This window comes from Callionymus lyra, chromosome 15 (genome assembly GCF_982586985.1).
Source record: "Callionymus lyra chromosome 15, fCalLyr1.hap1.1, whole genome shotgun sequence".
Taxonomy (NCBI): Eukaryota; Metazoa; Chordata; class Actinopteri; order Syngnathiformes; family Callionymidae; genus Callionymus; species Callionymus lyra.
In genome coordinates this window covers 25,242,460-25,267,874 of record NC_141832.1, presented here as the reverse complement: position 1 = coordinate 25,267,874, position 25,415 = coordinate 25,242,460, and the positions used below count along the sequence as shown (strand labels likewise).

The following is a 25,415-nucleotide window of genomic DNA, read 5'->3' as shown; positions in this document are numbered from 1 at the left end:
AAATATGTTTTATTCTTCAGCCAAAATGTATTTTGTTGTTCATTGTGGAACTGCACCTGTCAGGTCCATCCATCACTTCATCTCTTACATGCAGAGGAAGGCAGAGGAGGAATGACAGAGGGCAACTTGACTTTTTCTTTTCTTTTCTTTCCTTCAGAATTCTGTCAACCATTGGTTCAGATTTCGACTTGCGAACCCTGAGAGCTGTGAGAGTATTAAGGCCCCTCAAGCTGGTGTCTGGTATTCCTAGTAAGTTTCCTTTTTGGATGAACTGGTGGAATTCATTGTTTTCCTTTCATGATCCTCCATATAAGGTAATATCCTCAACATATGGTCTTGTTAGGTCATCAAAATAGCATTGATGGCAGGTTTTTCTGCTGCTTTTTCTTTTCTTTATTTGCTGTACTCTTTTCTCCTTTTTTAGCTTTCCTAGTGACAGTAGTGTTCCAGCTCAGAAGTATTATTTATAGCTGCGGCCCTACTACACAGATAAGCTTAATCATTGCGAAGTTAGCAAACTTTTTTTGGATACAAAAGGGATTTAAAGTAACTGCAAACTATATTCGTGGTGATTTCAAATGCCTAAACAAGGGAGATATTAAAAAAAAAAAGAAAAAGTAAGCAGAAAGATGTTAAAATATATAAAATATTGATATATATTAATAAACATTACAATATAAAATACAATAAAAAGAGAAAATAATAATATAGATGATAGAAAACAGCTTGTGTAGCATCTAATCAAACCTTGTGCTTCAGGCTTACAGGTGGTGCTAAAGTCCATCATGAAAGCCATGATTCCTCTGCTGCAAATTGGCCTCCTGCTTTTCTTCGCGATCCTTATGTTTGCCATCATTGGCTTGGAGTTCTATATGGGAAAATTTCACACAACCTGCTTTGACAATCACACAGGTAAAGAAGAAATTCTTTCAATCCCTTCATGATTATTGGACAGTTGAAGAACACACTCGTTTACATATGTGTGAAAAGGCACTGTCTGACAAGTGAATTGACTTACATTTACAGGTGAGATCAGAGAAGAGTTTCCATGCGGGACTGAACTCCCGTCAAGACTCTGTCCTGAAGGCACTATGTGTAGAAAATATTGGCTGGGACCAAACTATGGCATCACCCAGTTCGACAATATCCTGTTTGCTATTCTTACCGTCTTCCAGTGCATCACCATGGAGGGCTGGACTGACCTGTTATACTATGTAAGTGTCACTTCACTACTCGTCAAAATTAGTTTAAGACCATTGAAAACAAAGTTAGTAAGTAAAGGAAAACCATAAAGTTATGTGCTGATGAATGTAATGCGTCATTTGTCATTTTGGGGGGATATGTATGTGCTTTAAGAATATTTCTGTTTTAAGATACTTTCTGTGTCATTTACATCTAGAAGAGAGTCTTCGAGCCAAGGTGGAGGTTACTTTATGTTTAATTCTCCTGCAGTTCCTGGTTGGACTGCATCAACACAGACATTCCAGCCCTAGATGGAATTGTTTCTGCTACCATTGGCAACCGTTGCTATGGAAACTAGATGAGGGTCTTTCAGTGTTACTGTAGTCATCTCTTTTTGAGTCTGATCTCCCCTCATGTCTTTGTCAATGGCACGGGCCCTAGTCCCTATCCCCTGATTTTTCCTTTTCTTGATCATTTCTCTCAACCTCCGTAGTTTACCTCCATCCCTCGCTTCTTCCCCCTCACTCTGCATCCGTCTGTGTCTCTCAGTGTATCCCTCCTTCTCTGCTGCTCTATATAAAAAGGGCCTGTTCCGCTAAAGTTTTTCTCACAGCTGCCAGGGAGGGGAGTGATGAAAGTTTAATGGTGGAAAAAAAGGCTATGCGGTACATCGGGTACACGGTGGCAATGCCAGCTAACATGCGGGAGGAAGAAAAAATGGACATCTCAGCTATCAAAGCTGAAAAAATAAAACAGTGGTTCCTTGGCCTAGAAGGAAGTAGCTGTTATCTTAGCTTGTGCAGAGAAAGAGATGCATAGGCAGCAGAAAGTAAATGTGTTAAATAATCCACTAAAGCTCAAACAGAGGGAAATGAGGAACTTCAACAGAAAAATATATTTACTAATCGTCGTGACGCTTATACCTGTTTTCGGGTTTTCTTTCCTGAAAAGTTCTGGTGGTGGTTTTTATTATTATTAATTATTTTTTAATTATTATTTTTTGTTTTCTTAGATACTTGCCTTAATGATTAAGATTGTTTTTATGAAAATATTTTCCTGAAATTCTATTTATATTTTCCACCTACTAAATCAACCTTTTGTTTCATGCATTATCTCAACAATTTAGTTCCCAAATTGCATTTATTTATTTAGAATTTACTTGAAAACAAAGTTAATTTTATGTTTTATATTAAACAGATCACGAATGACCTTTACAGAAGGAAGATTTTACCATTAAATACACATATGAGTGATAAATTGACTTGTTTTATTGGTATTAATTAAGCTAAGAGAATAAACGTCTATTTCCTGGATGCTGCTATGTCATGTGCCAAGGTAAAGGGCAGATGATTGATCAACTGTGTGTCTTTCAGAGCAATGATGCCTCAGGGAGTGCATGGAACTGGATGTACTTCATTCCCCTCATCATCATCGGCTCCTTCTTTATGCTCAACCTGGTGCTGGGTGTGTTGTCAGGGTAAGAGTGGAAAATCTAAAAAGAAGACATGAATTGTGGCCTTGACTGAGTATTTGTGATGCCACAGGGAGTTTGCCAAAGAGAGAGAGCGTGTGGAGAACAGAAGCGAGTTCCTTAAGCTCAGACGACAGCAGCAGATCGAGCGTGAGCTCAACGGTTATCTCGAGTGGATATGCAAAGCTGGTAAATATGACTTGTGTGTTTCTTTTGAAAGTCACTTGGTTACAAGCAGAACGAAACTAAGGATTGCAGGATATCAGTAAAAAAAAAAAATGCAGTGTGGCAATTGATGCATATTTTGTATCGTGAATATTGCATATGTTGCTTTACATGCAAAATGTATATTATACTATCAATCTAAATAACACACGTTTAATATACTATCTCTGTGCATAGTACGTCAAAGGAGCTCTTGACCATTAGTCAAGAATTGTGTTGACTCACTTAAAAACGTGTCATCTAATGGTAGTCACAAGTTGTGTTTTAGTTTGTTACTTTGGGTAAATACTCAATTTTATAAATTCAAGCGTGTGAAGGGATCGACAAATCTATCAAAACCTTCCTTGATACAGCTAAAAAGCACCACCAATAACAACTATTTTCTTTTTCAATGTATTTTTGTAGAAGAGGTCTTGTTGGCAGATGATGAAAATGAAAACGATTACGATGGTAACTATTCACTCGGCACCTTTTCTGAAAACAAGAAGGAAATCCATGATGTTCATGAATCCATTAATCTCGTCACAGGGTCCAGACGAAGAGCCACTAAGAACCATAAGAGCAAAGCCGAGCTTCTAAACCCGGAGGAAGGAGACGGAGATCTGGCAGTGGGCAAGTACTTTTCCTTAGGTCACGCAGAGAGATCTAATCTTACATGTCATCATGTAATGAGCTGCTCACAGCACTGGACCTTCAAATCCGCTTGTAAAACACAACTCAAACCACGTTATCAGCAAAAAGGTGGTTAAATGTTCTCTTTTTCTTCCAGGGTCCCCATTTGCACGAGCCAGTCTCAAGAGTTCTAAACTTGAAGGATCAACATTCAAGAGGCGGGAAAGGCGATTACGCTTCCTAATTAGACACGTTGTTAAGTCTCAAGCTTTTTACTGGACCGTGCTGTGCTTGGTGGGACTGAACACCATGTGTGTGGCGGTAGTGCATTATGACCAGCCCGAGCCACTTTCAGATTTTTTATGTGAGTGATGTGTTTTGGTCTGTGGTGCAGGAACCAAAGTATTAGTTCACCTCAATATATTAATAGTAATAGTAAGTAATATAAGACTACAGTATATATTATTGTCAAATTGCTGAGTAGCTTTTTTGTCTTAATCGAAACAAGTGATTTAATGATAATGTTTCTTCTACCTTCTTTGATGCTTCTGCTGGTGTCCATCAGTTAATCCTGTCTTCTTTTCACCATATAGATTTTGCTGAATTAATCTTCCTGGGAATATTTTTGACGGAGATGTTCGTCAAGATGTATGGCCTGGGCAAGCAAGCATACCTCAATTCCTCCTTCAACTGCTTTGACTGCATTGTAAGTCTCACCAGCACAGGTGCAGGGAGAGTGAAAACATGGAGGCAAAGCACGCACATTTAATAGAAAGTGAACTTGTTTGTACATTTATTTTAATACAGGATTTTTTATTCATTCATAGTAATGCACAGCAGAGCTCTTCGTTATATAACTTTTTAAAGATTATATTTCTGAAATATAAATAATTGTGGTTTGCACTTTTGATACTCCTGGTGATTGCGGTTTGTTTGTGCGGCAGGTGATCTGCGGTAGTATATTTGAAGTGCTGTGGTCCATCATCCAGCCGGGCACATCGTTTGGCATCAGTGTGCTACGAGCTCTCAGGTTATTGAGGATATTCAAGGTCACAAAGTCAGTAGAAGTATCTTTTACTTATTTTATTTGTCTCATTTTTCAGTGGTTGCAGACAACAAGCATTTTCTGTCTCTGTTTGTCAGGTACTGGGCATCTTTACGAAATCTTGTGGTTTCCTTGCTGAACTCCATGAAGTCCATCATTAGCTTGCTGTTCCTGCTCTTCCTCTTCATAGTAGTCTTTGCCCTGCTTGGCATGCAGCTCTTCGGGGGACAGTGAGTATCTCACTATTACCCTCTAAACCTCATTCCCTCGAATCTACTCTTGCAAATATCCTCATTTAATTTAAGTATTATATGGAAGAAAAGCATTGTTATTTAGTCCAACTCTGTTCTCTAACTTTCTCCATCCTGTGTTGTTTTTCCCGTTAGGTTTAATTTTGAAAATGGCACTCCTCCAACAAATTTTGATACCTTCCCTGCAGCAATAATGACAGTGTTCCAGGTAAGCACAAGAGGTGATGTCAGGAGACAAGGGGTGGGAAGCGGGCTGGAAGGATGTGAAGGCCAGAACACTGATGAAATAAATGAAGGTCGCTGCTTTATTAGGAGGTCACATAGAATATTTAATGGTACTGTATAGAATGAGCCTTCTAGAGTGCAGTTTGAATTGAGCACATGTCAGGAGAACTGTTATGACACCGGTCGTCATCACAGAGAAGCTTCGTCCTCACCTGATCACTTGTATGTCTGTGTTGTCAGATCCTGACAGGCGAGGACTGGAATATGGTGATGTATGATGGGATCAAGTCTCAGGGCGGAGTCAACAAGGGCATGGCCTTCTCTGTCTTCTTCATTGTCCTCACACTGTTTGGCAACTGTATCCACTATTGAAAAAACTTGTGAAAAAGAAATGATCTTTAACAAATATTTAAAAGATAACATTGCAAGATAATTAAAAAATAAAAACCGGAAAATTTATTATTTTGTGACACAGCTAATGGGAAGGGCATATTACTTAACTTCTTAAGCAACATGTCTTTATCTTGATGTAGGACACATTATGCTTTCAGTCTTCTAAATGTAACCAATAAATCCACTCTGCCTTAACTCTGAGCTCAGACACTCTGCTGAATGTGTTCTTGGCCATCGCTGTTGACAATTTGGCCAACGCACAGGAACTGACCAAGGTACGCAGTAGAATTTTGGCGTAAAGCCATCTAGATGTTTTATTTGACAGTTGAAATGGAACAAAATTGTAATCATACTACATAAATATTATGAATTCAAACATAATATTTCTCAATAGCTTTTCTCATGACTTTCACTTTATTTTAGTTTGCCCTTGTTTGTCTTTTTCCATGTAGGATGAGCAAGAAGAAGAGGAAGCTGCCAGTCAGAAGATCGCTCTGCAGAAAGCCAAGGAGGTCGCTGAAGTCAGCCCACTGTCTGCTGCTAACCTCTCAATAGCAGCGTAAGTTTTTCACTTTTCCAGTTACTTCTTTCTTTACATCAATGAACATGAATCAAATCACATCCAAAATAACACCACCACATGGGTTTGAAAAAGATACCTTGTCTTGATGGGAATACCAAAACCTTTTATAAATTTTACCCCTTATCTCACACTGATGTCTTATACTATTGTGCAAACCAATAAAACCTCTCACAAGCTTGCGCACACATGTATGTGCAAAACTTGCATTTTAATCACGCATATATTTAGATCATCATAAACATTTTCATATTTTCTTTCGGTTATTGAATCTAATTTTGTGAGAAATAGATTGATTTTAAACAATCTTCTAGTTTAATTGTCATCCTTAAAGCATGTTGAACTTGTGAGACAAAATCAAATGTTTTTTCTTAAAGTAGATTATCAGACACAACAGATCAACAGTGTCAGCCCTTTGCAAGGACAACCCTCCTTCTGTCAGGAAAGTCCATGTGTGATCTCTTTTCTCTCCTGGTAAAGTTCAAGCTCACACAGACACAGCATAATAGTCTAAGCACAACAGGGGAGCGCCTGTCAGCTTTGGTGACCTTTTCTGCTTTAATAGGGAACCCTCTGTTTTTTGACCATCTCTCGTTATCAGCTGTTAGAAAAGACACGCAAGTGGTTTGATTTCGTCTTGTATGTTTATTTATGTGTTGGCTCGTTAAAGAATAAATTTGAGTTTGTCATTTAGAATTTTAACAGTGAAGTGGTGCAGAAACATTTCTCTTCAAATGGGATTCCATGTTTAATACATTGTTAAATCCACTTAAGGGCTACGGACATTAAACAAAGTTCTAACCGGCAATTTTTTTTACTGTAGCAAAATGAATATGAATGTGGATGTAATGCAAATATGGACATTATTCATGTTCATGTTCATGTTCATGTTCATGTTCATGTTCATGTTCATGTTCATGTTCATGTTCATATTACTGTAACAAAAAGAACATCAACACTGTTTAGGTGTTTCAGGTCTTTTAGGTTTTTGATGGATGGATGGATGGATGGATGGATGGATGCATGGATGCATGGATGCATGGATGCATGGATGGATGCATGGATGCATGAATGGATGGATGGATGGATGGATGGATGGATGGATGGATGGATGGATGGATGGATTGTAATATAGTGATGAAATTCACAGACCAAAATTACATTAACACTGTTTTTAAGTGGTATAATGTAGTTAGTTAGCATGTTAAATACATTCACAGCTGACTTTGGTATGGTAAAGAAAGTGGCCTAACCAGACCCCTGAAACAGAGCTTGGTAAATTGAGGAAAGGAATTCATTGGACAGAAGATGAAGTCTTGACTGTGGACATGCGTTTGGTTAGATTTCCATTTTTTTTCGTACCATCTCACTCACCAGCTGTTTCCCTCCTCAGCAACAAAGTTAACAGTGGATGTAACAACGCCACAGACCCCTTTCTGGACTGGTATTTATTTATTTTGTTTATTGATAAATTGTTTATGAGTTTCCCAACCATTCCTTCCCTTCTTTTCCTGATTAAAATTGCTCCTTGATATTGTGTTTCATTCTCTTCTGTTGCCTGCATCCTGCAGTTCAGCTCTTTCTTTCCTGTGGTTAGTGTGAAATAAAAGACGTTTTAGAGGCAATGAAACAATAAAAACTTGGTTAAGTAGCAATATATTTCTTACAGTGCATATTCCTTATTAAAGACTTTCTCTTTGGCAAGCTATGTAGTCACCCAACGACCTCGATCCAAAGGTCAAATCTATTTGAGTATCTGTGCCCCCAGTGCGTCTTTATGGCTATTTTACGTATTTATAGTTTGGTGGTTCGCTCATCATTCATGGGTTTTTTTGTATGTTTTCTCAACACTCTTCAATGATGCTACTCCTCTTTCACTTCTTCTCTCCACAGTAAGGAGCAGCAGAAGAACCACAAGGGTATCAATAAGTCTGTGTGGGAACAGCGCACCAAGGAGCTGAGGAAACAGACCCTGGCGTCCAGCCGAGAAGCCCTCTATAACGAGCTGGACCCCGATGACCGCTGGAAGGCAAGGACAGGGAGGGAGGAGCAAAACAATGTAAAGGACAAGTAGACAAAAAGGCCATAGACTTGTGATATTTGTGTACACAAGTGATGGCACTGAGAATGGCATGCATAGAAATAGATGTGACTTTTTCGAGAAAAAAAAGCTTTTTGTTGCTAGTCACATGAACTTGAACTTAGTTGAATTCTAACATTGATAAATGTAAGTATTTACATTATTTATATTATTTTGTTTAAGGAACAACTATGTTTTCTTACAAGTAAATCATTCCAGGATCAACATACCTTGATTATAGATATTTGTAATAATAACCTGTGAAATTGCAATTCTTACATAAGTAAATTGCAAAACAGATTAAAAAAAACAATAATACTATAATCATTCCATTGCAAAATAACAATTTTCAAATATTTTCCACTACGGTTTAAACCATGAATAGAGATTGGGAGCATCTTTTTTCTTCACCAAATAAAATATTGATTTCATACTTAATTTATGTTTATTTGTAAATGTTAAATATTTGTTTTATACAGGTAAACTACTCGCGACATGTACGTCCAGACATGAAGACCCATCTAGATCGGCCTTTGGTCGTGGATCCCCTGGAGAACCGCAACAACAACACCAACAAAAACACTCCGAGTAACCCAGACCTCTGCAGCAAACCTCATGCAAATGAGGTGCAGAAGCAAACGGGTCTTCATGAAAACAGTGGACAAGTCGTTGGTGTCATTGGAGGAAGCGGATCAGGCGTTGGCAAGTCCCCACTAGAGCGAGGAGAATCTACAGAAAGCAGGAGGAGCCGGAAGGCCGATCACCACCACCATCATCACCACCACAGCTCCCACGTACGGTTAGATTCCACGGCCATTCAGGCTCCGGGATCAGAAGACCGACCGTCCAGGCGCCAACACCACACCCGAAGTGGAAGCAGAGGTGGAGGTCAATCAGAGCACCGCAAGCCCAGGTCTCATCGAAAGAACACAGACGACGGGGAGGGTGGCGGAGGAGGATCTGGGAAAACAGGAAGACACAAAACGAAGACGGCAGACTGTGAGGGAGAACAGGAGGGAGCTGGAGACAGTAAGGAGAGAAGACCGAGAAGAAATTGCCATGGCAACCAGACAGAAGGAGAGGGGAAACGAGTGTGTCAACGTCGAAGAAAGTATGCACCTGCAATAAACCAATATTTTTACTTTCTTAAAAAACGTATGCCTAATTGGCCTTTTCGTGATAGATACACGTCTAAACTTTTCTTAATATCAACATATGACAGCTCTACAATCTGAACTTCAAGTTATTAATAACAAAAGGACTTGAAATGACCAGAACTCAGCAGTTTTCTCTCTCTTCAGGGATTGCAGTGTCCCTAACCTTTCAACAACGAGGCCAATCCAAAAGAGCCTCTCAAGGCAGGAAAGTAAGTACAGCGAAGACATGGACAACCTCATGAATACCAAATTGGTGTCTGGTTCCACGCCGCCCAGCGACGGTCACCCAGTCCCAAGACACGCAGTAGCCCCTTGCTTTGGATCTGCTCTGCACCTAGCTAACAGCGGCACTCCTGGGAGTCTGGTGGCAATAGATAGCTACGGGAATATTGGTCATCATCAGGCCAACAGCGTCATCAGGCTTCCCCACCATGACTATACAGCCATAGACATGCCCATTTTCCCTTCCACGAATGCCAAATTGCAGGGTAAAAGAACACGTATTTCTTTATTTATTGAGGCCAATGTTTATTGATTATATTGTCTTCCATGGATACAGTGAACAAAAATGCCAACACGGAACCTTTACCAGCAAAAGAGGACAAGGATGAGGACGATGATGAGAGGGGAGGTGAAGGAGGACCCAGGCCTATGCCTCCGTTTAGCTCCATGTTTATTCTCTCCACCACAAACCCGTGAGTGGAATATATGGACCCATGTTGAATTGCCCTCATAAAAATGTTGTTCAAAGTAATACTTCTTAATACATCTTTTTCCTTCAGCTTTCGGCGAGCGTGTCACTACATCTGCACCCTTCGCTACTTCGAAATGTGCATCCTGCTGGTCATCGCGATGAGCAGCATCGCGCTAGCAGCTGAAGACCCTGTCTGGCCGGAATCTCCTCGCAACAACGTACCTATTCTACTGATACTAGAATTGACTCATATATTTGATAGCTATTACATTTCTCATTTTTTTCGGTTTAGGTCCTGCGCTATTTCGACTATGTCTTCACAGGGGTGTTTACATTTGAGATGCTCACAAAGGTAAAACAAAGTCTTACTGTGATGAAATGTGTTGGAGAAGCCAGTTTATTTAAATGAAAATAATACGACTCAAAACAAGCTTGACTTGATCAGTTGTTGTCTGCTATAATAACGTAGCATAATGAGCCAGAAGGCCTACATACATACATGCACACTCTGATCTGCTGAGGAAGAGATTCAACAAAGTGATTTACAAGAAACACACAGGAGACACACATTCATAACAAAATAAACATTTCCACACAACACAAGCCCAACTTTGGACCAGCAATAATGTATTGTTTCCTTTACCTTGTAGATGGTGGATCTGGGATTGGTTATGCATCAAGGCTCTTATTTCCGAGACTTGTGGAACATCCTTGACTTTATAGTGGTTAGTGGTGCTCTGGTGGCCTTCGCCTTCACGTAAGTCCTACCCCAGGCTTTTTCTCCCTGTTCTGTCTTTGTCCGTGCGCCTTTAAACTTACCTGCCTTTTGTTGGCACCCTGGGGTACAATCCCCCCAATCTGATGTCCTTTAGGCCAATCTCCTTATTAACAATTTGTCCTATTCCCGTTCCTGGTACTAGACGTATTTGATGCAAACTTGTGTGTGTTTGTGTGCCTGTGCGTGTGTGTGTATACAGTATGTATACACACACACGCTGTGTGTATACATACTGAGAGGGAGAGAGAGAGAGAGAGAGTATTAATAAAATAATATTAATAGAATTGCTTTCTAGATCTCATGTATGATAATTTGACTATAATTCACCTTGATAGTCAAAGTCCATTTCTCTTACTCTTTCCATGAAGAAAACGTAGCAGCCCCTCCCCTAGCTACTCAAAAGAGTCATAGTGAGAGGTGAGGTCTACCTTTTGCACCTGTAACCCTTTAGTGCCCAGGCTGTTCTTTATATAAAGTCCTTAAGCAAAGAGCTACCACACGTCTTCATAACCTTCGTCAAGACAGGTACTATATCAAATTACTCTGCATGACTGCAAATATGCATAGAACATTTGTACATTTTGGAAAAAGTTCACAACTATTTTCTGGAAGAGAAAATTGAGAACACTTTCTCCATTCTACATTTTTCTATGTATTCTCTGGTACTGGTCAAATACTATGTTCTATAAATATGTAGGACACTTCCTTCTGAAAGCAAATTGGACCACCTCAAATAAGTCTTTTTTTATTCCCCAGATCAACCTGTGATGTAAAATACTGTCTTTCACAGTCAAGAGGGAATTATTGTAGCATATTGACTGATGAGGGCAGGAAGGTCTCATGAGACTGTGATGAAAACACTTTGTCGACTTGTGTGCTCTTAAATAAGGGGAAATGTATTTTGCCTTCTTTTTGTTGAATCTTCCTAACACATTTTTAAGTTTCTTCTGGTGGATCGTTGTTTGTGGTTCACTTTGATTTCTATGTGTACCTTTTCATCACAATTTCTCTCAACCAAATTGGTTGATGAAGCAATCTAAGGTATAATAAAAGGTTGTAAGGAAATGTATTTGTGTTTAGAATGATGCGACTAATCTTGGGAGTCCAGGTTCTTTTTGTCCAGAATTTCAACTTTTTTATGTTCCATTTGTTGTGTGTCTCTCGCTCTTGTGCACATTTTTGTCTGTCCTTATATCTCCCTCTGTTCTCACTGTCTCTCAACCCTTTCTCATTTCTACAATTGGACCACCAACAGCGGCGGCGGGTAAAGTTCTCCTCCTCAGTTTCCTTCTGCGCACTCATAGAGTCAGTTCTACTGTTCACTTGTTTTCTGTCCTTTTAACCATCCCTCAGCGAAGACATCTCTTGTGTCTGTTTTTCATTGTTCATCATGGAAGTGTTCTAACGTTGGAACCACACAATCATGAGGGAAATGTACATGTATGAATATAGCTCACCGTTCCACATGGAACAGTTTATTTGTTTTCGGTTAACAGTGAAAGATTTTCTAAATGTTCTCTTTCCACACTCCTTAGCACTCACATACACTCTACATGCACATAACATTCAGCTGTCGGCCAACAGAATTAAAAACTATACAGCTATTCAACACAGCTGCATTCATGCCCTGGGACCAAAAACAATGACCTTTTTTTTTCATTGTTCACCAGCGTCATTGTGCTTGGAGGCATAATGTATTATACACATCTAGCATTTAGGTGTGGTGCACTACTGCTATTATCAGAAGGAAATACAATACAAATACATGTTTCTAGTCTTTCCTTTTCACTCCATATTGAATGATCTTATGTGAAGTCTCTTGTTAGAATCCTCTTGACTTTGCCCCAAAAGGCATAAAAGACAAGATTCCATGCCATTTGAACAATGCTTTAGTGTTTATGAATTGATGTTTATATCTAATTTGAAGAGTCATCGTATGAGAGAGTTTTGGATGTAAACTTGAGATGGAAATTCTTTAATATGTTCTCAAACGAAAATCTTGTCGGATCCAAGCATGACTTGCTTGTCACTAAATTTGAGGTCTTTTGTGCCTCCACAATCCGTCAGTGGCTGAACTCTCTCTGTAAATGTCTCTGTGGAAGGTTTTGGAAAGCAAGGTTTCAATGCAGCATGAGTGTTAAGTAACCATTAGCTTGGCATGTGCAAGCCAAGACTACGGTCATCATCGACATGCATTGAAATACATTGCAAACTACTTAACAACAAGGTGATAGGTAACAAGTGTTCCCACAGCATGAACAGTAGTGGAGTACCCCCTATTGCTGGCATGAAGCAACAATGTTAACCCCACTCAAAGAAATACAGCTATATTGTGATATAGCAACGCTGCGTGTGTTGCTATGTTTTTTAACCAGATTCCGTTACTGAACTTGAGTTAACGCAGGCTCAGCTGTCATCAAAGAATGGCTTCTCACATGTTATTAACCCAATACTGTTTCTTTTCTGCAATGAATTACTAATTCTCTGGTTTTGTGTGTTCACATACATGTGTCATATCCGGACATTCAGTGGGAGCAGCAAAGGGAAAGACTTAAGCACCATCAAGTCATTGAGGGTGCTGAGAGTGTTGCGACCTCTGAAGACCATTAAACGTCTACCCAAGCTAAAGGTATGATTGACCATGACAGAACATACAAACATAAAAATGCTGCTCATTTTAGTGCTCTCTTGATCATGGATTTTTCAAATTCTCCACAGGCTGTTTTTGACTGTGTGGTAAACTCCCTGAAGAACGTCCTCAACATCCTCATCGTCTACCTGCTCTTCATGTTCATCTTCGCGGTGGTGGCCGTGCAGCTGTTCAAGGGACGCTTCTTTTACTGCACCGATGAGTCCAAAGAGTTTGAGCGCGACTGCAGGTCAGGGGAGGGGTCATGAGATGATTTTAAGCACTATAAGGACGTGTCATTGATCGTCATCTACCTATCACAGAGGCGAGTATCTGGTCTATGAACGTGACAATGAAGTTAAGGCACAGAAGCGGGAGTGGAAGAAGTACGATTTCCACTACGACAATGTGGCTTGGGCCCTTCTCACCCTCTTCACTGTCTCTACTGGAGAGGGGTGGCCGCAGTGAGTTTAGAGAAATACATCCAGCCCTGATATTTACTTAACCAAAGTATAACACTCTAATGTCTTTTCTTCAGGGTGCTGAAACATTCAGTCGATGCGACCTATGAGAACCAGGGCCCGAGCCCGGGATACAGGATGGAGATGTCCATCTTTTACGTGGTGTACTTCGTGGTCTTCCCCTTCTTCTTTGTCAACATCTTCGTGGCTCTGATCATCATCACTTTTCAAGAACAAGGAGACAAGATGATGGAGGATTACAGTTTAGAGAAAAATGAGGTGAAATCTAGTTACATTCACCAGTTAGTTATGAGCACACTGATGAACATTTGTATTGTGTTTTCTCTTTAGAGAGCCTGTATAGACTTTGCAATCAACGCCAGACCTCTGACACGCCATATGCCGCAAAACAAGCTCAGCTTCCAGTACAAGATGTGGGAGTTTGTGGTGTCACCACCCTTTGAGTATACTATCATGGCCATGATCGCGCTCAACACTGTCGTACTCATGATGAAGGTGAATAGATGACTGATGCTGAACTTCTCTTTAAAGGTTATTTAAGTGTGTTTGCTCGTACTTGATCATTCATATTTGTTTTTTCTGCAGTATGATGGAGCCTCTGTTTCCTATGAGGCCGTGTTGGCGAACTTGAACATTGTGTTTACATCGCTTTTCTCAATGGAATGTGTACTAAAGATCATTGCATTTGGAGCACTAGTAAGATTTCTTCTATTTTCAAAAGTGGCTTCAAGTATTCGTTCGGAGAAAAAGGTCAACCTTTTCTGTGTGTGACAGGTTTTATGAGCCTCGTCCTTGTTAGCTTTTCCCTTTACAGATCAAAATCACGCTTTAAACATTTGTATGAGAGCTTCTCTTGTCTCACTCATCCTCCAAAAATGAGCTTTCCCTTAAGAGCCCAAGAGCAGCTGAAGTTATTGGCCAACATTTTTGGCATTTCTTCGACCAAATACTGTTAATACTGTGGGGATGTTAAATTGGTCTAATATTAAAGAAACTTTAACACCCAATCACCATTTTTAGATCTTAGTCATTGGAGGAATCATTGTAAGGGTGTATACGCAGTTAGAAATTAGGAAATGATTAAGAAAGAAGAATTGAGGAAAATCCAAACATTTCTCCTGTGTTAAGCAGTTATCTTTAAAATCCACCTCTCGTTGTGAGAAGGCATAATCTGTGAATTAAGTTTATTTATTTGCAAATGAACGCTGCCTTGATGCAAATGTGTTCTAACTATTTTTTTCTGTTTCCTCAGAATTATTTCAAAGATGCGTGGAATATTTTTGACTGTGTGACTGTTCTGGGCAGCATCACTGACATTCTGGTGACAGAGCTTGGGGTAAGCCGGAGCAGCTAACCGTGGAAGTATGTTGATGTCTACGCTTCAGTGCACAGGAAGAGAGGGTTTAAATTCGTAATGTGGCAATGACGTCATGTTCTCTCATTTTTAACGGAATACTTGTGGTGCTCGTTATGGTGTATGTTTTCACTCTTTAGGCTTATCCGTAACAGAACCTCAAAAATACTGTGGGCTTATAGGCATTACAGTGGCAATATTTAGAGGCTACTGTTGTCCAGCGGAGCATGAACGTCTTTCAAAAGTCTTATATAATCGTCCCAGTTTGTGGCATAGGGAGAGACGATACTTTTGAGGATAGGATCTGTTGGTAGCTGTAGGTGATGCTGTCCAAAAGCCCTGATAAAAGTGCAATGAGCAGAATTAACATTTAATATAAGAAGTTTATTGGATAGACTTTGAAATGTTAATGTGTCTTTTGCCTGGTTCACAGTAGTGAACAGTAGTAACCCTAACCCAATACAAAAATGTAAATAAACTCAGCCACTCTTGGTGGCTGATGAAATTCTAGATTAATTATTAGTAGAAACATGAATGTAAAATATTATTTTTAATTATCTTCCCATTCAATCTGATAGACAAGAACAACATATAAGGGGGGAAAAAGAGATAATACCTTCAAAGTAGTATCATAAGTCCTATAATAAGAGAAGTTAAAAGTTATGATTACATTTAAATTAATAAACAACTAAAATAAGTACCAAATAAATTGTTATCTTTCGCATATGCAGATAACTTGTGTATCATTAATTTTACAGTTTAACTGACCTTCTGATGACCACATAAATAATGCCTTTTGCCCAGGTCCTGCATATTTAGTAATGAGCTCAATGCAAATATTTCCACATCAGGAACATACATGTCCACAATGCTCCACAGCTCCAAGTATTGGTTTGTTGTAAACAATCATGTCTGAATGTTACTATTGTTATCTGTGGTTATCATGTACAGGCTAGTACTTCTTCTATGTGTTTATTATTTTAGACTTGTCTGATGATGTCTGTCTGTTTTAACATGCAGAATGTTCGTAATGTTCTAATGAATCTTCATTTATTTCTTGTTTTTATCTTTTTTTTACATGCCTTCTTAAAACGTCCACAAACGATCTACTGTAATCTACCTCTGCCCTCTCCCTCCCCACTACAACACCAACAACTTCTACTGCGATTCTGTCCAACCAAAATGCACTATAAATCCTCTGTGTCCAACAATGACCACTGGCTTGGTCAATCTCTCTGGCTGTCCTTCAAACCAACCAACCAAAATCAAAAAATTTGCTGCTATAAACCATATATCTGCAACATCCACATGTAGATGGTTTGTAATTTTTTGGACATCCTTTTTTGTTTGTTTGCATTCACTTGCATCATAAATGAAGTTTGCATGCTGGCTCTTTGACCCACTCGTAACCATGTATTTATAGTTTCCCAACTCAATCTCACTACCAAGTAGAAATCTATTTTACGTTTTCATTTCTTCTACTTGTGCTGTATATCCTTTGCAAAGAACATGCGTTCATCTTGTAAAGGATTTGAAATATGCTAAAATAGATTTAGGGAGAGAGATCTTATCCACAGTGAGTCTGGGGCTTTTTCTGTGGCAGCGTAACAGAATGATGCATGCTGCCCCTGCTGTGAACAATTTAAGTTAATGTCAGTTGAATGTGCATGAGCCTACTGTCTTCCCTTCTTCACACACATGAGTAACACAGGTAGAACTTATTTTCTTTTATAAATAAGTTAAATACATACATACATATTTGGTTTCATTTCAGTATATTATAGAAATCAAAGACATTAAATATATGAACAACTAGATATTTAGGGGTTGTAGTGGTATCTGTTCTGCTCCTTACAGCTTCAATTACAATGTTAAAGTTGCTCTGGAGTTAAATAGATATTTTCCTATTGTTAGCATCATTTAAAGGGCAACTAATGTGAAAACTCTCCTGACTTATTCATATGATTCAAATGTTAGTCTTCTCCTAAAAGATGCAGTAAGTCCCTCATCATGACCATGTTTTGAAGTTATTATGTTAAAAAAAATTGTCTAAAATCTCGGCGGATGAGTGAAGTCCATTATGACGAAATAATGGTCTTCACTCCTCCTCCTGCCAGCTGTCCCTTGGAGGTGGAGATTTCCGGGATTGATGATGCGATGTGACAAACCTCGATCCTTGACCAATCACAGCAGAGTGGGTGTGGTTATGATAAACAAGAGTTACTCTCCAGAAAAACGTGTTTTCAGTGTGCGGGGCTTAAGCACACTAGTTGACCTTTGAAGGTTATTTTAACGTCTTGTAATCAAGTTATAGGTTATTTAAAACATTTTGAAAAACAGCTTTTGCAACCTGGCAAGTGATTTATTCTGGTTTTAAGTAGTACACAAATCACAAATGGGTGTGTATTAGTTTAACACAGTTTAAACACCACCATAAAGATATATTGATTAATGTATTTATTAAGAAATCAAAGGTCCATGTTTAAGTGATATCAACTAAAAAGAAAAAAAGAGCCACTACAACCCTAAAATAGTATCTTTAATATATGTTTTAGTTCTTGTGTCACATGACATGGCACCTGATCGTATTGCATGGGAAATGAACTGGCCTTCGTGCTGCTGCATGGTTCTGTTGCTGCACATCAGCACGAAAAACGCATGTTGCATTGAGAGAATTAGTGCATTTGGTTGTCTCTCCAAGAAAATGTCACCGCTCTTTTAAAGACTTACCACCACTACACGCTGCAATCACATTGTCAACCCAATTTGGATGAAACCGGCAAGACTTGTATGAGATTTCCCCTTTGTGTTGTATTGTTTGGTTAATGAAAAGCTTGTCTGAGCCTTGCTTTTTATTTAAGTTTGGTTTGCCTTTGACTGTTCTCCTGGTTCCCTTTGGTAGTCTTTCAGTTTGACTGTTTTTGGTCTGAAACTAACGACCCTTTCCTCCTTCCTAAAAGCACCTGCCTCTCTCCCCTCTTTTCTGTTGTTGGAGTTTTGACTGCATCCACGCTTTGGTCCTAATCATTTTGTTTCATGTTGTGATGCCGCTGTAGAACAATTTCATCAACCTAAGTTTCCTGAGGCTGTTCAGAGCAGCGCGTCTCATCAAGCTGCTGCGGCAGGGAGAAACCATTCGCATCCTGCTGTGGACCTTCGTTCAGTCGTTCAAGGTTCATAAGCATTCCCTCTAATAAACACACATTTATTTATGTAGCACTCTTAAACTGTTATTATTCCTGTTCTTTTCACTTCAAATATTGCAATATCTGCTTCTTCCACAGGCACTGCCATATGTCTGCCTCCTGATCGCCATGCTCTTCTTCATTTATGCCATCATTGGAATGCAGGTAATGTTACGACCGCATTATGATACATGTGGGTGACAAGTAGAAGACTATCAGCTAAATCCCAGATTTTGGGGGGTTATTTTAGGATAAATTAATAAGTAGGTTTCAGAAAAATTGACTCATGAACTGCAGGATTTAGCTGCCCAGGATCGCTGCTTAAGGCTGACACAGCTTGCTTCAACATCAAGCGCATCATTGTCTCCACAGCTGTTCGGTAACATCGGGATCGACGAAGACGGAGAAAGTGCCATCAACCAGCACAACAACTTCAGGACTTTCATACAGGCTCTCATGCTTCTGTTCAGGTCTGTGGTGGTGATTTAAACATCCGCATATTCAGTTCATCTAACGTCATGTTTATTCTGCAGGAGTGCAACAGGCGAAGCATGGCATGACATCATGCTCTCATGCCTGGGGGGTAAAGAATGTGACACCCTGTCAGGAAACCCAGAACCAGAATGTGGCAGTCAAGTGGCTTACCTCTACTTTGTCTCCTTCATCTTCTTCTGCTCGTTCTTGGTGAGACTTTATTCAGCCCCTCCTTTGATCATTGATCTTATTCTGCAGCGAGTCATTTTGCTCTTGTTGCGCTCCTAGATGCTGAATTTGTTTGTAGCCGTTATCATGGATAACTTTGAGTACCTGACCAGAGACTCCTCCATACTTGGACCTCATCACCTGGATGAGTATGTCAGGATTTGGGCGGAGTATGATCCAGCAGCTTGGTAAGTGGTCAGCTCAAGACCACAGAAGTTTCGAAGCATTCTCAATGACAAAAAATGGCTTTTGTTTTAACAAACTCTTTCTCATCATACGACCAAACTGCTGCAGGGAAATCATTCTTTATATCGTGTAAAACCTAGGAAAAAAAGAAATGTCAAAGGAGGACAAATCCTGCAATCTTGGCGGCATTGAAAAGCTGCAAGAGAGTGACCCTGAGAATAACCTTATTAGGTTATCTCACCCATAATACCGTTCCTCCCACTTCCTTCCACTTCTCTCTCATGTGTCCTTTAAAAGTTTCCATTGCCTCCTACTGTTCCTTAACCCTTTCCCTCAAATCTGAATACAGACAAAAACTTGCAGTGACAGTCTACACTCAAGTCCTTCCTTTTTGATCTCCTAGTCCGTAAGCCTTCTGTAGAAATGCTAAGTTTACCGGTTTCTGTATTCAACTGTCTCTGTGTCGCCCTCTTACTCTCCGTAAAACAGAGTGAATAACACACATTCACTTCCGACTTGTAAAATTTAAATCATAACCTAGTATTAAACTAATAAAAAGGGATGCCAAATCATAACTGAAAGCTCCAAAACTCTGTGTTTTTAAGTGTAATCTGTCATTTTACAAATTAATTTGCTAAATGAAATGAAATTAATTACACTGGCAAGTCACTATTTTACTGAAATTCCCTATTTGCATATCTAATGTGTATATGGAGTTTAGTTAAAAAAGTAGTGAGTCTGTTCTGTGCTGCAGAGGAAGCAGACAAGACATGGTCACGTGGGTGACAGAGAATTATCAGGGAGGGCGCCAACAAACCACAAGCTGCTATTACACTATCAACTGTTTAGCTTCTCTAGCCAGCTTGCAATTGTTTCATTACACGCCGCCCACAGTCGAGGCTAGATGAGACAAATTGGAAACCCAAGAAATCCAAATTCTTGAGTGACTATGTTTAGCTTTATGATGAGTCGTGTTAAATGCTGTTTTACATGTCTTGTGCAAAACTTCCCAGCGTTCCTGAAACTGTGTTTTCCTGTGTCTATACGTGTTTTTAACTCCCCTGTATTCTTCTTGCAGTGGTCGCATTCATTATAAGGACATGTACAGTTTATTGCGAGTTATCGACCCGCCTCTTGGCTTAGGGAAGAAATGCCCCCATAGGGTGGCTTGCAAGGTTTGACTTCCGCTCAAACAAAGCATCTCAACCACACTTGCTAGCCACAGCATCCAGGAATGGAGTGAATGAAGCTTTTTATTTTCATTTTACAACTTTTTTTGCCATTGCTTTCTACAATGTTGAGAGAATGATTGGGACAATGCAGACACCCAATGAAGCATGTGAAATGCACTTTTTGAATCACAGTTGAATAACTAGGTTTTTTAGTTATTTATTTTTGCTTGCTGTGGCTTCAATTAAGTAAGCTACGGTTGCACACTGTATTGTTGCATTGTTCTTGGTTTTTTGGGGGTTGGGGGGAAAGACAGAAACTGCATTGACATGTAACTCCTACCTCTTCCTTCCCTTGACCCCCTGAGGAGCAGGAGCTAGAGTCACAGGGAAGATTGGGAATGCTTATTTGAAAGAAAAAAAAATAGTTGAAAACAAATATGTAGGACTGAAGAATGCATTTAAAACATCTTTAAATAATAATAATAATAATAATAATCTAATGCAGACGAGTTGAAGAAATACTGCCTCTAAAATGGAGAGCACGTGTCAAACTCAAAGCACTGGGGCCCAAACCTGGTAATGGTTAGGAAATTGATGAGCGCGTTCGGTAAAAGTAAACAAACATGGAGTTAATTAAAAGTGATCATGGATGAAAAGACATTAGACTTCCTGTCACAGACACTTTCTTGGGCACGTGACCTAAAAGAGTTTGGCCCCTTGTGGGGTTGAGTTTGACGCCCCTGATGCTGTATCCTGCAGACCTGGTGTACAGATTATTTTGTGATGACTTGTGCAGTCAATTATGGGAACATTGTGAGGCCAATTTACGATTAAAAGAGCTTGTAAAACCTCTGTTCTTACGATTGCCTGTCATGTGACATTACTTTTTCTTATCCAGGTCTGTCAAGATATCTCCTCTGTTATACAATACAAATTACCATTGTAGATCAGACAAACAGTCTCAGTCGCCCAAATTATTTTTATTTATTCTTTATCCTTCCTAACCCTCTTGCCTGAAGACACTAATTCCCGCTTTTATTCATTCTATGTCTAATCAAGCGTCTCCCTGTCCCTTCTCTCCTTGTGTTTTTATTAATGGGGTGATGGCTGATGGTGCAGTGGCAGGATCAGTTGCAGGGAAATGTATGACATGCTGAGGCACATGAGTCCTCCACTAGGCCTTGGGAAGAGGTGTCCAGCACGGGTGGCCTACAAGGTCAGACAACAGAACACAGTTCAAGCTGAGACGGGCTCGTGATTTTTTTAATTAATTTATCGCTTCAGTTGGTGTTACTGGTGATGTTTGTTATTTTTCTGTCTCTTGCTGTGGAAAGTTAGGGGTGCGCTGGTTGGTGTCGTGGCATTTGTGTGATGATGTGAGCGCCGTGGGCAGAGGTAGCGAGACAACTAAGATGAAAGGTTACACAAGGGGTGCTTATCCACAGGAGAGAACGACTAGAGGGACCATCTCAGCTCATTTGCCCCGTTAAACACACACAAATCCGCAGTGACGCACATGTCAAACACTGGAACACATGCAAACATCCATTTGCAACAAACAAGATGGCGTGTGCAGCAGGGCTTGGAAGGTCAAACAGACTTATGTCCTCTGATTTGTTCCCTCCTGTGGATGGGGAAACACACATGCACAGACACTCAGAGAATTAGGTCATATCAATCTGTTACTTCTCACGGTACAGAGAGCAGAAGAGCTTGTGTCAGTGGCTTGTGTTCTCCTCAGAGAGCTTTCGGTCGCCGTACAGAAGCGACTCTTTTCCTGTCACCCTTCATGTAGCAGCTCAAAGCCCCCGAGCTGCCTCTTCTATCTGCAAGTCCAATCCTCTCTTTGTCCTTCGGTTCTATCGTCAATGCAGTTCTATTCTGTTTCCAGCCCCCTCATCTCTGCATCATCTCCTACCCTCACAAAATAAACCTGCCTTCTGCATGATCAGTTACCACCATCTGCATATAACCTTCACCGTTTGGCACACACTTCTAAAATAACTAATGTATATTATTATTTGGTAGTTATTTGGCAACGATTAAGGCAAAACAATATTGAACATAATAAAATGGTTATTGTATGGTTGGCCCAAGAGGCTGATATATGCTGGCAACCAGCATGGCCACCACGTTAGTGGACCTTGCTTTGGAATGTGAAAGCACACACTAGTAGGTCACTGTGAACCCCTGAATCAAACCAAACTGCCTCTAGTGAAAGGGTTTCCCCATAGATATTTAGAAACCACACATTTACACAGGTATTTCATGAATTCTTTTTAGTTCAATCAAAATCTCTTCCTCCATATATCCTCCCATAAACACCTTTTATTCAAAAGCCTCCTCCTTGAACTAAGCTTTAAAACTCCCTTGACGACATCCGTCTCCATGCATGGTTTTGTAAAAGCTTAGATTTTAAACCTTAATCTTCTTAAATGACCCCTCTTCATTTATACCCTAACCTTCCCGTTAATCCCACATGTTTGACCATCAGAGTCCACAGAACAATGAGCGATGCAGCAAGACTGCTTTTAAATCTGACTGAGAACCAACAGTCAGGATCTACGGGCAGGACTGTTCTAATAAAGTCACAACCAACTGGTGATGTTTCTTCCTTTTTTCCTATAAATTTGTTTTTGTATATTCCATTTTTAGTCAATTTGAAGAACATGCTTTAACTCCAAAGCGTTCTTTTATCTTCCACTAACTTTCCACCTCCCTTCTCAGTGAAGAGTAGTCTAACAGCATTTTTTTTAATTACAGACTAGTATTCAGAGTTTCTCTCTTTCTCCAATTAATCCCTCATTTAAAGCTTCCGTCTAATTTGAGTTTTCATTTTCGTGCTTATATCACGTATGTGTTTAAAAGTGATTAAGGTTTTATGTAGTGGTAAACCCACTGGACTATGAAAATTTCTATCATCGAAAGATTTCAACCACTCACATTTATTTTTTTATTTCCTGACTCTGACCTTTTCTCGTTACTTTGATTTTGCCCTTTTACTTTTGTAAGGTCTACTTATTCTTGAAATGAAGTTAGGTTTTACCACAAATAATCACAGACAAACCATTAAAGTTGCTGTTAAATTTAAGCATATGTGTTGAGTCTGATGTCACAATAGTGATAACTGCTGAAGCAACTCTTTCTTTCTCTGTGTATTACTTTATTTTCTCTTTCTTCAAATATCCCCCCTTCTTCAAACAACGCACACATTTAATATCACCAGATTCTGTCTGTGTACGCCTGCACAGCTGCTTGTACTACAAAGCATATTGTGTATGCACTGCATGTTGCATGGGGACCAGAGTGATGAGCATAACCCAAATAAGTGGCCGATGGGGTGAATGAAGTGAATGACCAAGAAAGTATTTGTCGGGGTGGGGTGGGTGCATGATTGCTGCATGTCTGGGATTTCACCGTTTTTCTGTCACTGAACACACACTTTGAGTCAGTGTTTGTCTCTCTGTTGATGAACAGCACAAAGAAGTAAGCCAATAAACAAAATACTGAAATATTCCTTCCAGGGTTTACTTTGCTTTATTGGTTTATCATCTCTTTGTTTTACTGTGAACTTCCCTGTTAAGGAGCTTTAGATACTGCTGGCCGTGTTCACCTGATACTGGTTATCAGTTGAAAAGATGAATCACACGCAGAGTATTCGATTAACACCTTCAAAAAATGTCTACAATGACTGTTAAGGTCTCTGCTTGTTATAGACTGCCCGATATACTATCCAAAGCTCCGTCAAACTAACAAATCAAATCCTTTATCAAACCTTAGTTTGGCCCTGAATCTCATAGAGGTTCAAACCGACCTGAACCCCTCTCTGTTGTCTTATATCGCAACTCGACTGACTCTTCCACAGAGACTGCTGCGCATGGACCTCCCTGTAGCGGATGACAACACGGTCCACTTTAACTCCACTCTGATGGCGTTGATCCGAACTGCACTGGACATCAAAATAGCAAAGGGTGCAGAAGGTTTGAAAGAGTTTATATATCTGATTCCTCTTGTCTATTTGTTTGTCTCTATAGCTAGGTGGCTATGTAGCTAAGTAGCTTGGTAGATATATTAGTAAGTAAGTAAGTCATTATTTGTAAAGCTAATAACCTTTTTCCAAGTGTTCACCTGAGAAATATGAGACGTGAGTTCATGACAGTAACACGTCTTCAACCCTACGCAGTGCCGCTTTAATGAATGGTTTGAATAAGTATATACAATAACTATTTACGGATGAAGCAGCATTGATGTATGAAGTGATTTACTGAACATCTTCTTTTTCTCTTTTCTTTTTTCACGTTTGTCTGTTCTTGTACTTCTTCATTTGGTTTTCCATGGTGTGCTTGTGTCTATGTAAATGGGCATGCATGCCTCTGTTATTCGTATGACATTCCCAGGTGGTGTGGACAAGCATCAGATGGACGCGGAGTTAAGGAAAGAGATGATGGCGATTTGGCCCAATCTCTCTCAAAAGACTCTGGATTTGCTGGTGACGCCGCACAAGTGTAAGTTGCAGTGTGGTAACAGGTACAGGAGCGCGGCCCGGAGGACGCTGCCGTGTGCCAACCATGTGTTTTAATGTCGTTTTCCCCTTCACACCACCAGAGGGCCGCTTCTTTCTTCTCTCACTGCTGCACCCTCTGATTTAGCTGGCACAACACACACACACACACACACACACACACACAAACACTTATAATACACAAGTTTACCACTTCAGATCACAGCAACCTTCACCTCTCAGCCTGGAATCAGAGGGTGCCTCACTATAGATCTACTCTCTATAGACGTCTTTTCACTCCAGGGCCCAAAGAATTGTGTCCTACCTCAAGTTTTATTCAGGGAGGAAAATGTGCACAGGTGCCAAGTCACCTCCTGCATCTGTAGAAGTGTCAGTGTTTCAGAATTTTTCTTTTATTGGTGTGTTCATTTCAGTTTTCTCTAAATTTTATTGAAATTCAATATATTCAGGTAAAATCTGTTTGTGAAAAGACTTTGCAAAAATGTTTTGT

The 25,415-nt window shown here is 39.8% G+C and overlaps 1 protein-coding gene across 5 annotated transcripts in view; it reads left to right on the top strand.

Moving 5' to 3' along the window:
* The window catches only part of LOC148065567 (voltage-dependent P/Q-type calcium channel subunit alpha-1A-like), a 52,528-nt gene that overhangs the window by 15,657 nt on the left and 11,456 nt on the right, over positions 1-25,415 (top strand). For 3 of the 5 annotated variants that reach the window (XM_087809340.1, XM_087809338.1, XM_087809337.1), the window contains exons 4-41: positions 158-249; positions 760-912; positions 1,027-1,214; positions 2,556-2,659; positions 2,727-2,842; positions 3,284-3,328; positions 3,407-3,490; positions 3,648-3,854; positions 4,084-4,196; positions 4,435-4,547; positions 4,634-4,765; positions 4,922-4,994; positions 5,252-5,369; positions 5,612-5,679; positions 5,857-5,963; positions 7,378-7,428; positions 7,878-8,043; positions 8,544-9,175; positions 9,366-9,709; positions 9,781-9,916; positions 10,004-10,133; positions 10,208-10,267; positions 10,566-10,672; positions 13,223-13,322; positions 13,412-13,572; positions 13,646-13,786; positions 13,861-14,062; positions 14,135-14,299; positions 14,390-14,500; positions 15,057-15,140; positions 18,215-18,331; positions 18,443-18,508; positions 18,716-18,813; positions 18,877-19,027; positions 19,106-19,233; positions 20,310-20,406; positions 24,269-24,383; positions 24,801-24,908. In XM_087809340.1, the coding sequence (XP_087665466.1) occupies positions 158-249; positions 760-912; positions 1,027-1,214; positions 2,556-2,659; positions 2,727-2,842; positions 3,284-3,328; positions 3,407-3,490; positions 3,648-3,854; positions 4,084-4,196; positions 4,435-4,547; positions 4,634-4,765; positions 4,922-4,994; positions 5,252-5,369; positions 5,612-5,679; positions 5,857-5,963; positions 7,378-7,428; positions 7,878-8,043; positions 8,544-9,175; positions 9,366-9,709; positions 9,781-9,916; positions 10,004-10,133; positions 10,208-10,267; positions 10,566-10,672; positions 13,223-13,322; positions 13,412-13,572; positions 13,646-13,786; positions 13,861-14,062; positions 14,135-14,299; positions 14,390-14,500; positions 15,057-15,140; positions 18,215-18,331; positions 18,443-18,508; positions 18,716-18,813; positions 18,877-19,027; positions 19,106-19,233; positions 20,310-20,406; positions 24,269-24,383; positions 24,801-24,908 (5,183 nt within the window). Of the gene's footprint in view, positions 1-157; positions 250-759; positions 913-1,026; positions 1,215-2,555; positions 2,660-2,726; positions 2,843-3,283; positions 3,329-3,406; positions 3,491-3,647; positions 3,855-4,083; positions 4,197-4,434; positions 4,548-4,633; positions 4,766-4,921; positions 4,995-5,251; positions 5,370-5,611; positions 5,680-5,856; positions 5,964-7,377; positions 7,429-7,877; positions 8,044-8,543; positions 9,176-9,365; positions 9,710-9,780; positions 9,917-10,003; positions 10,134-10,207; positions 10,268-10,565; positions 10,673-13,222; positions 13,323-13,411; positions 13,573-13,645; positions 13,787-13,860; positions 14,063-14,134; positions 14,300-14,389; positions 14,501-15,056; positions 15,141-18,214; positions 18,332-18,442; positions 18,509-18,715; positions 18,814-18,876; positions 19,028-19,105; positions 19,234-20,309; positions 20,407-21,522; positions 21,620-24,268; positions 24,384-24,800; positions 24,909-25,415 lie in introns of all 5 variants that reach the window. The other 2 variants (XM_087809341.1, XM_087809339.1) reach the window with 2 other exon arrangements.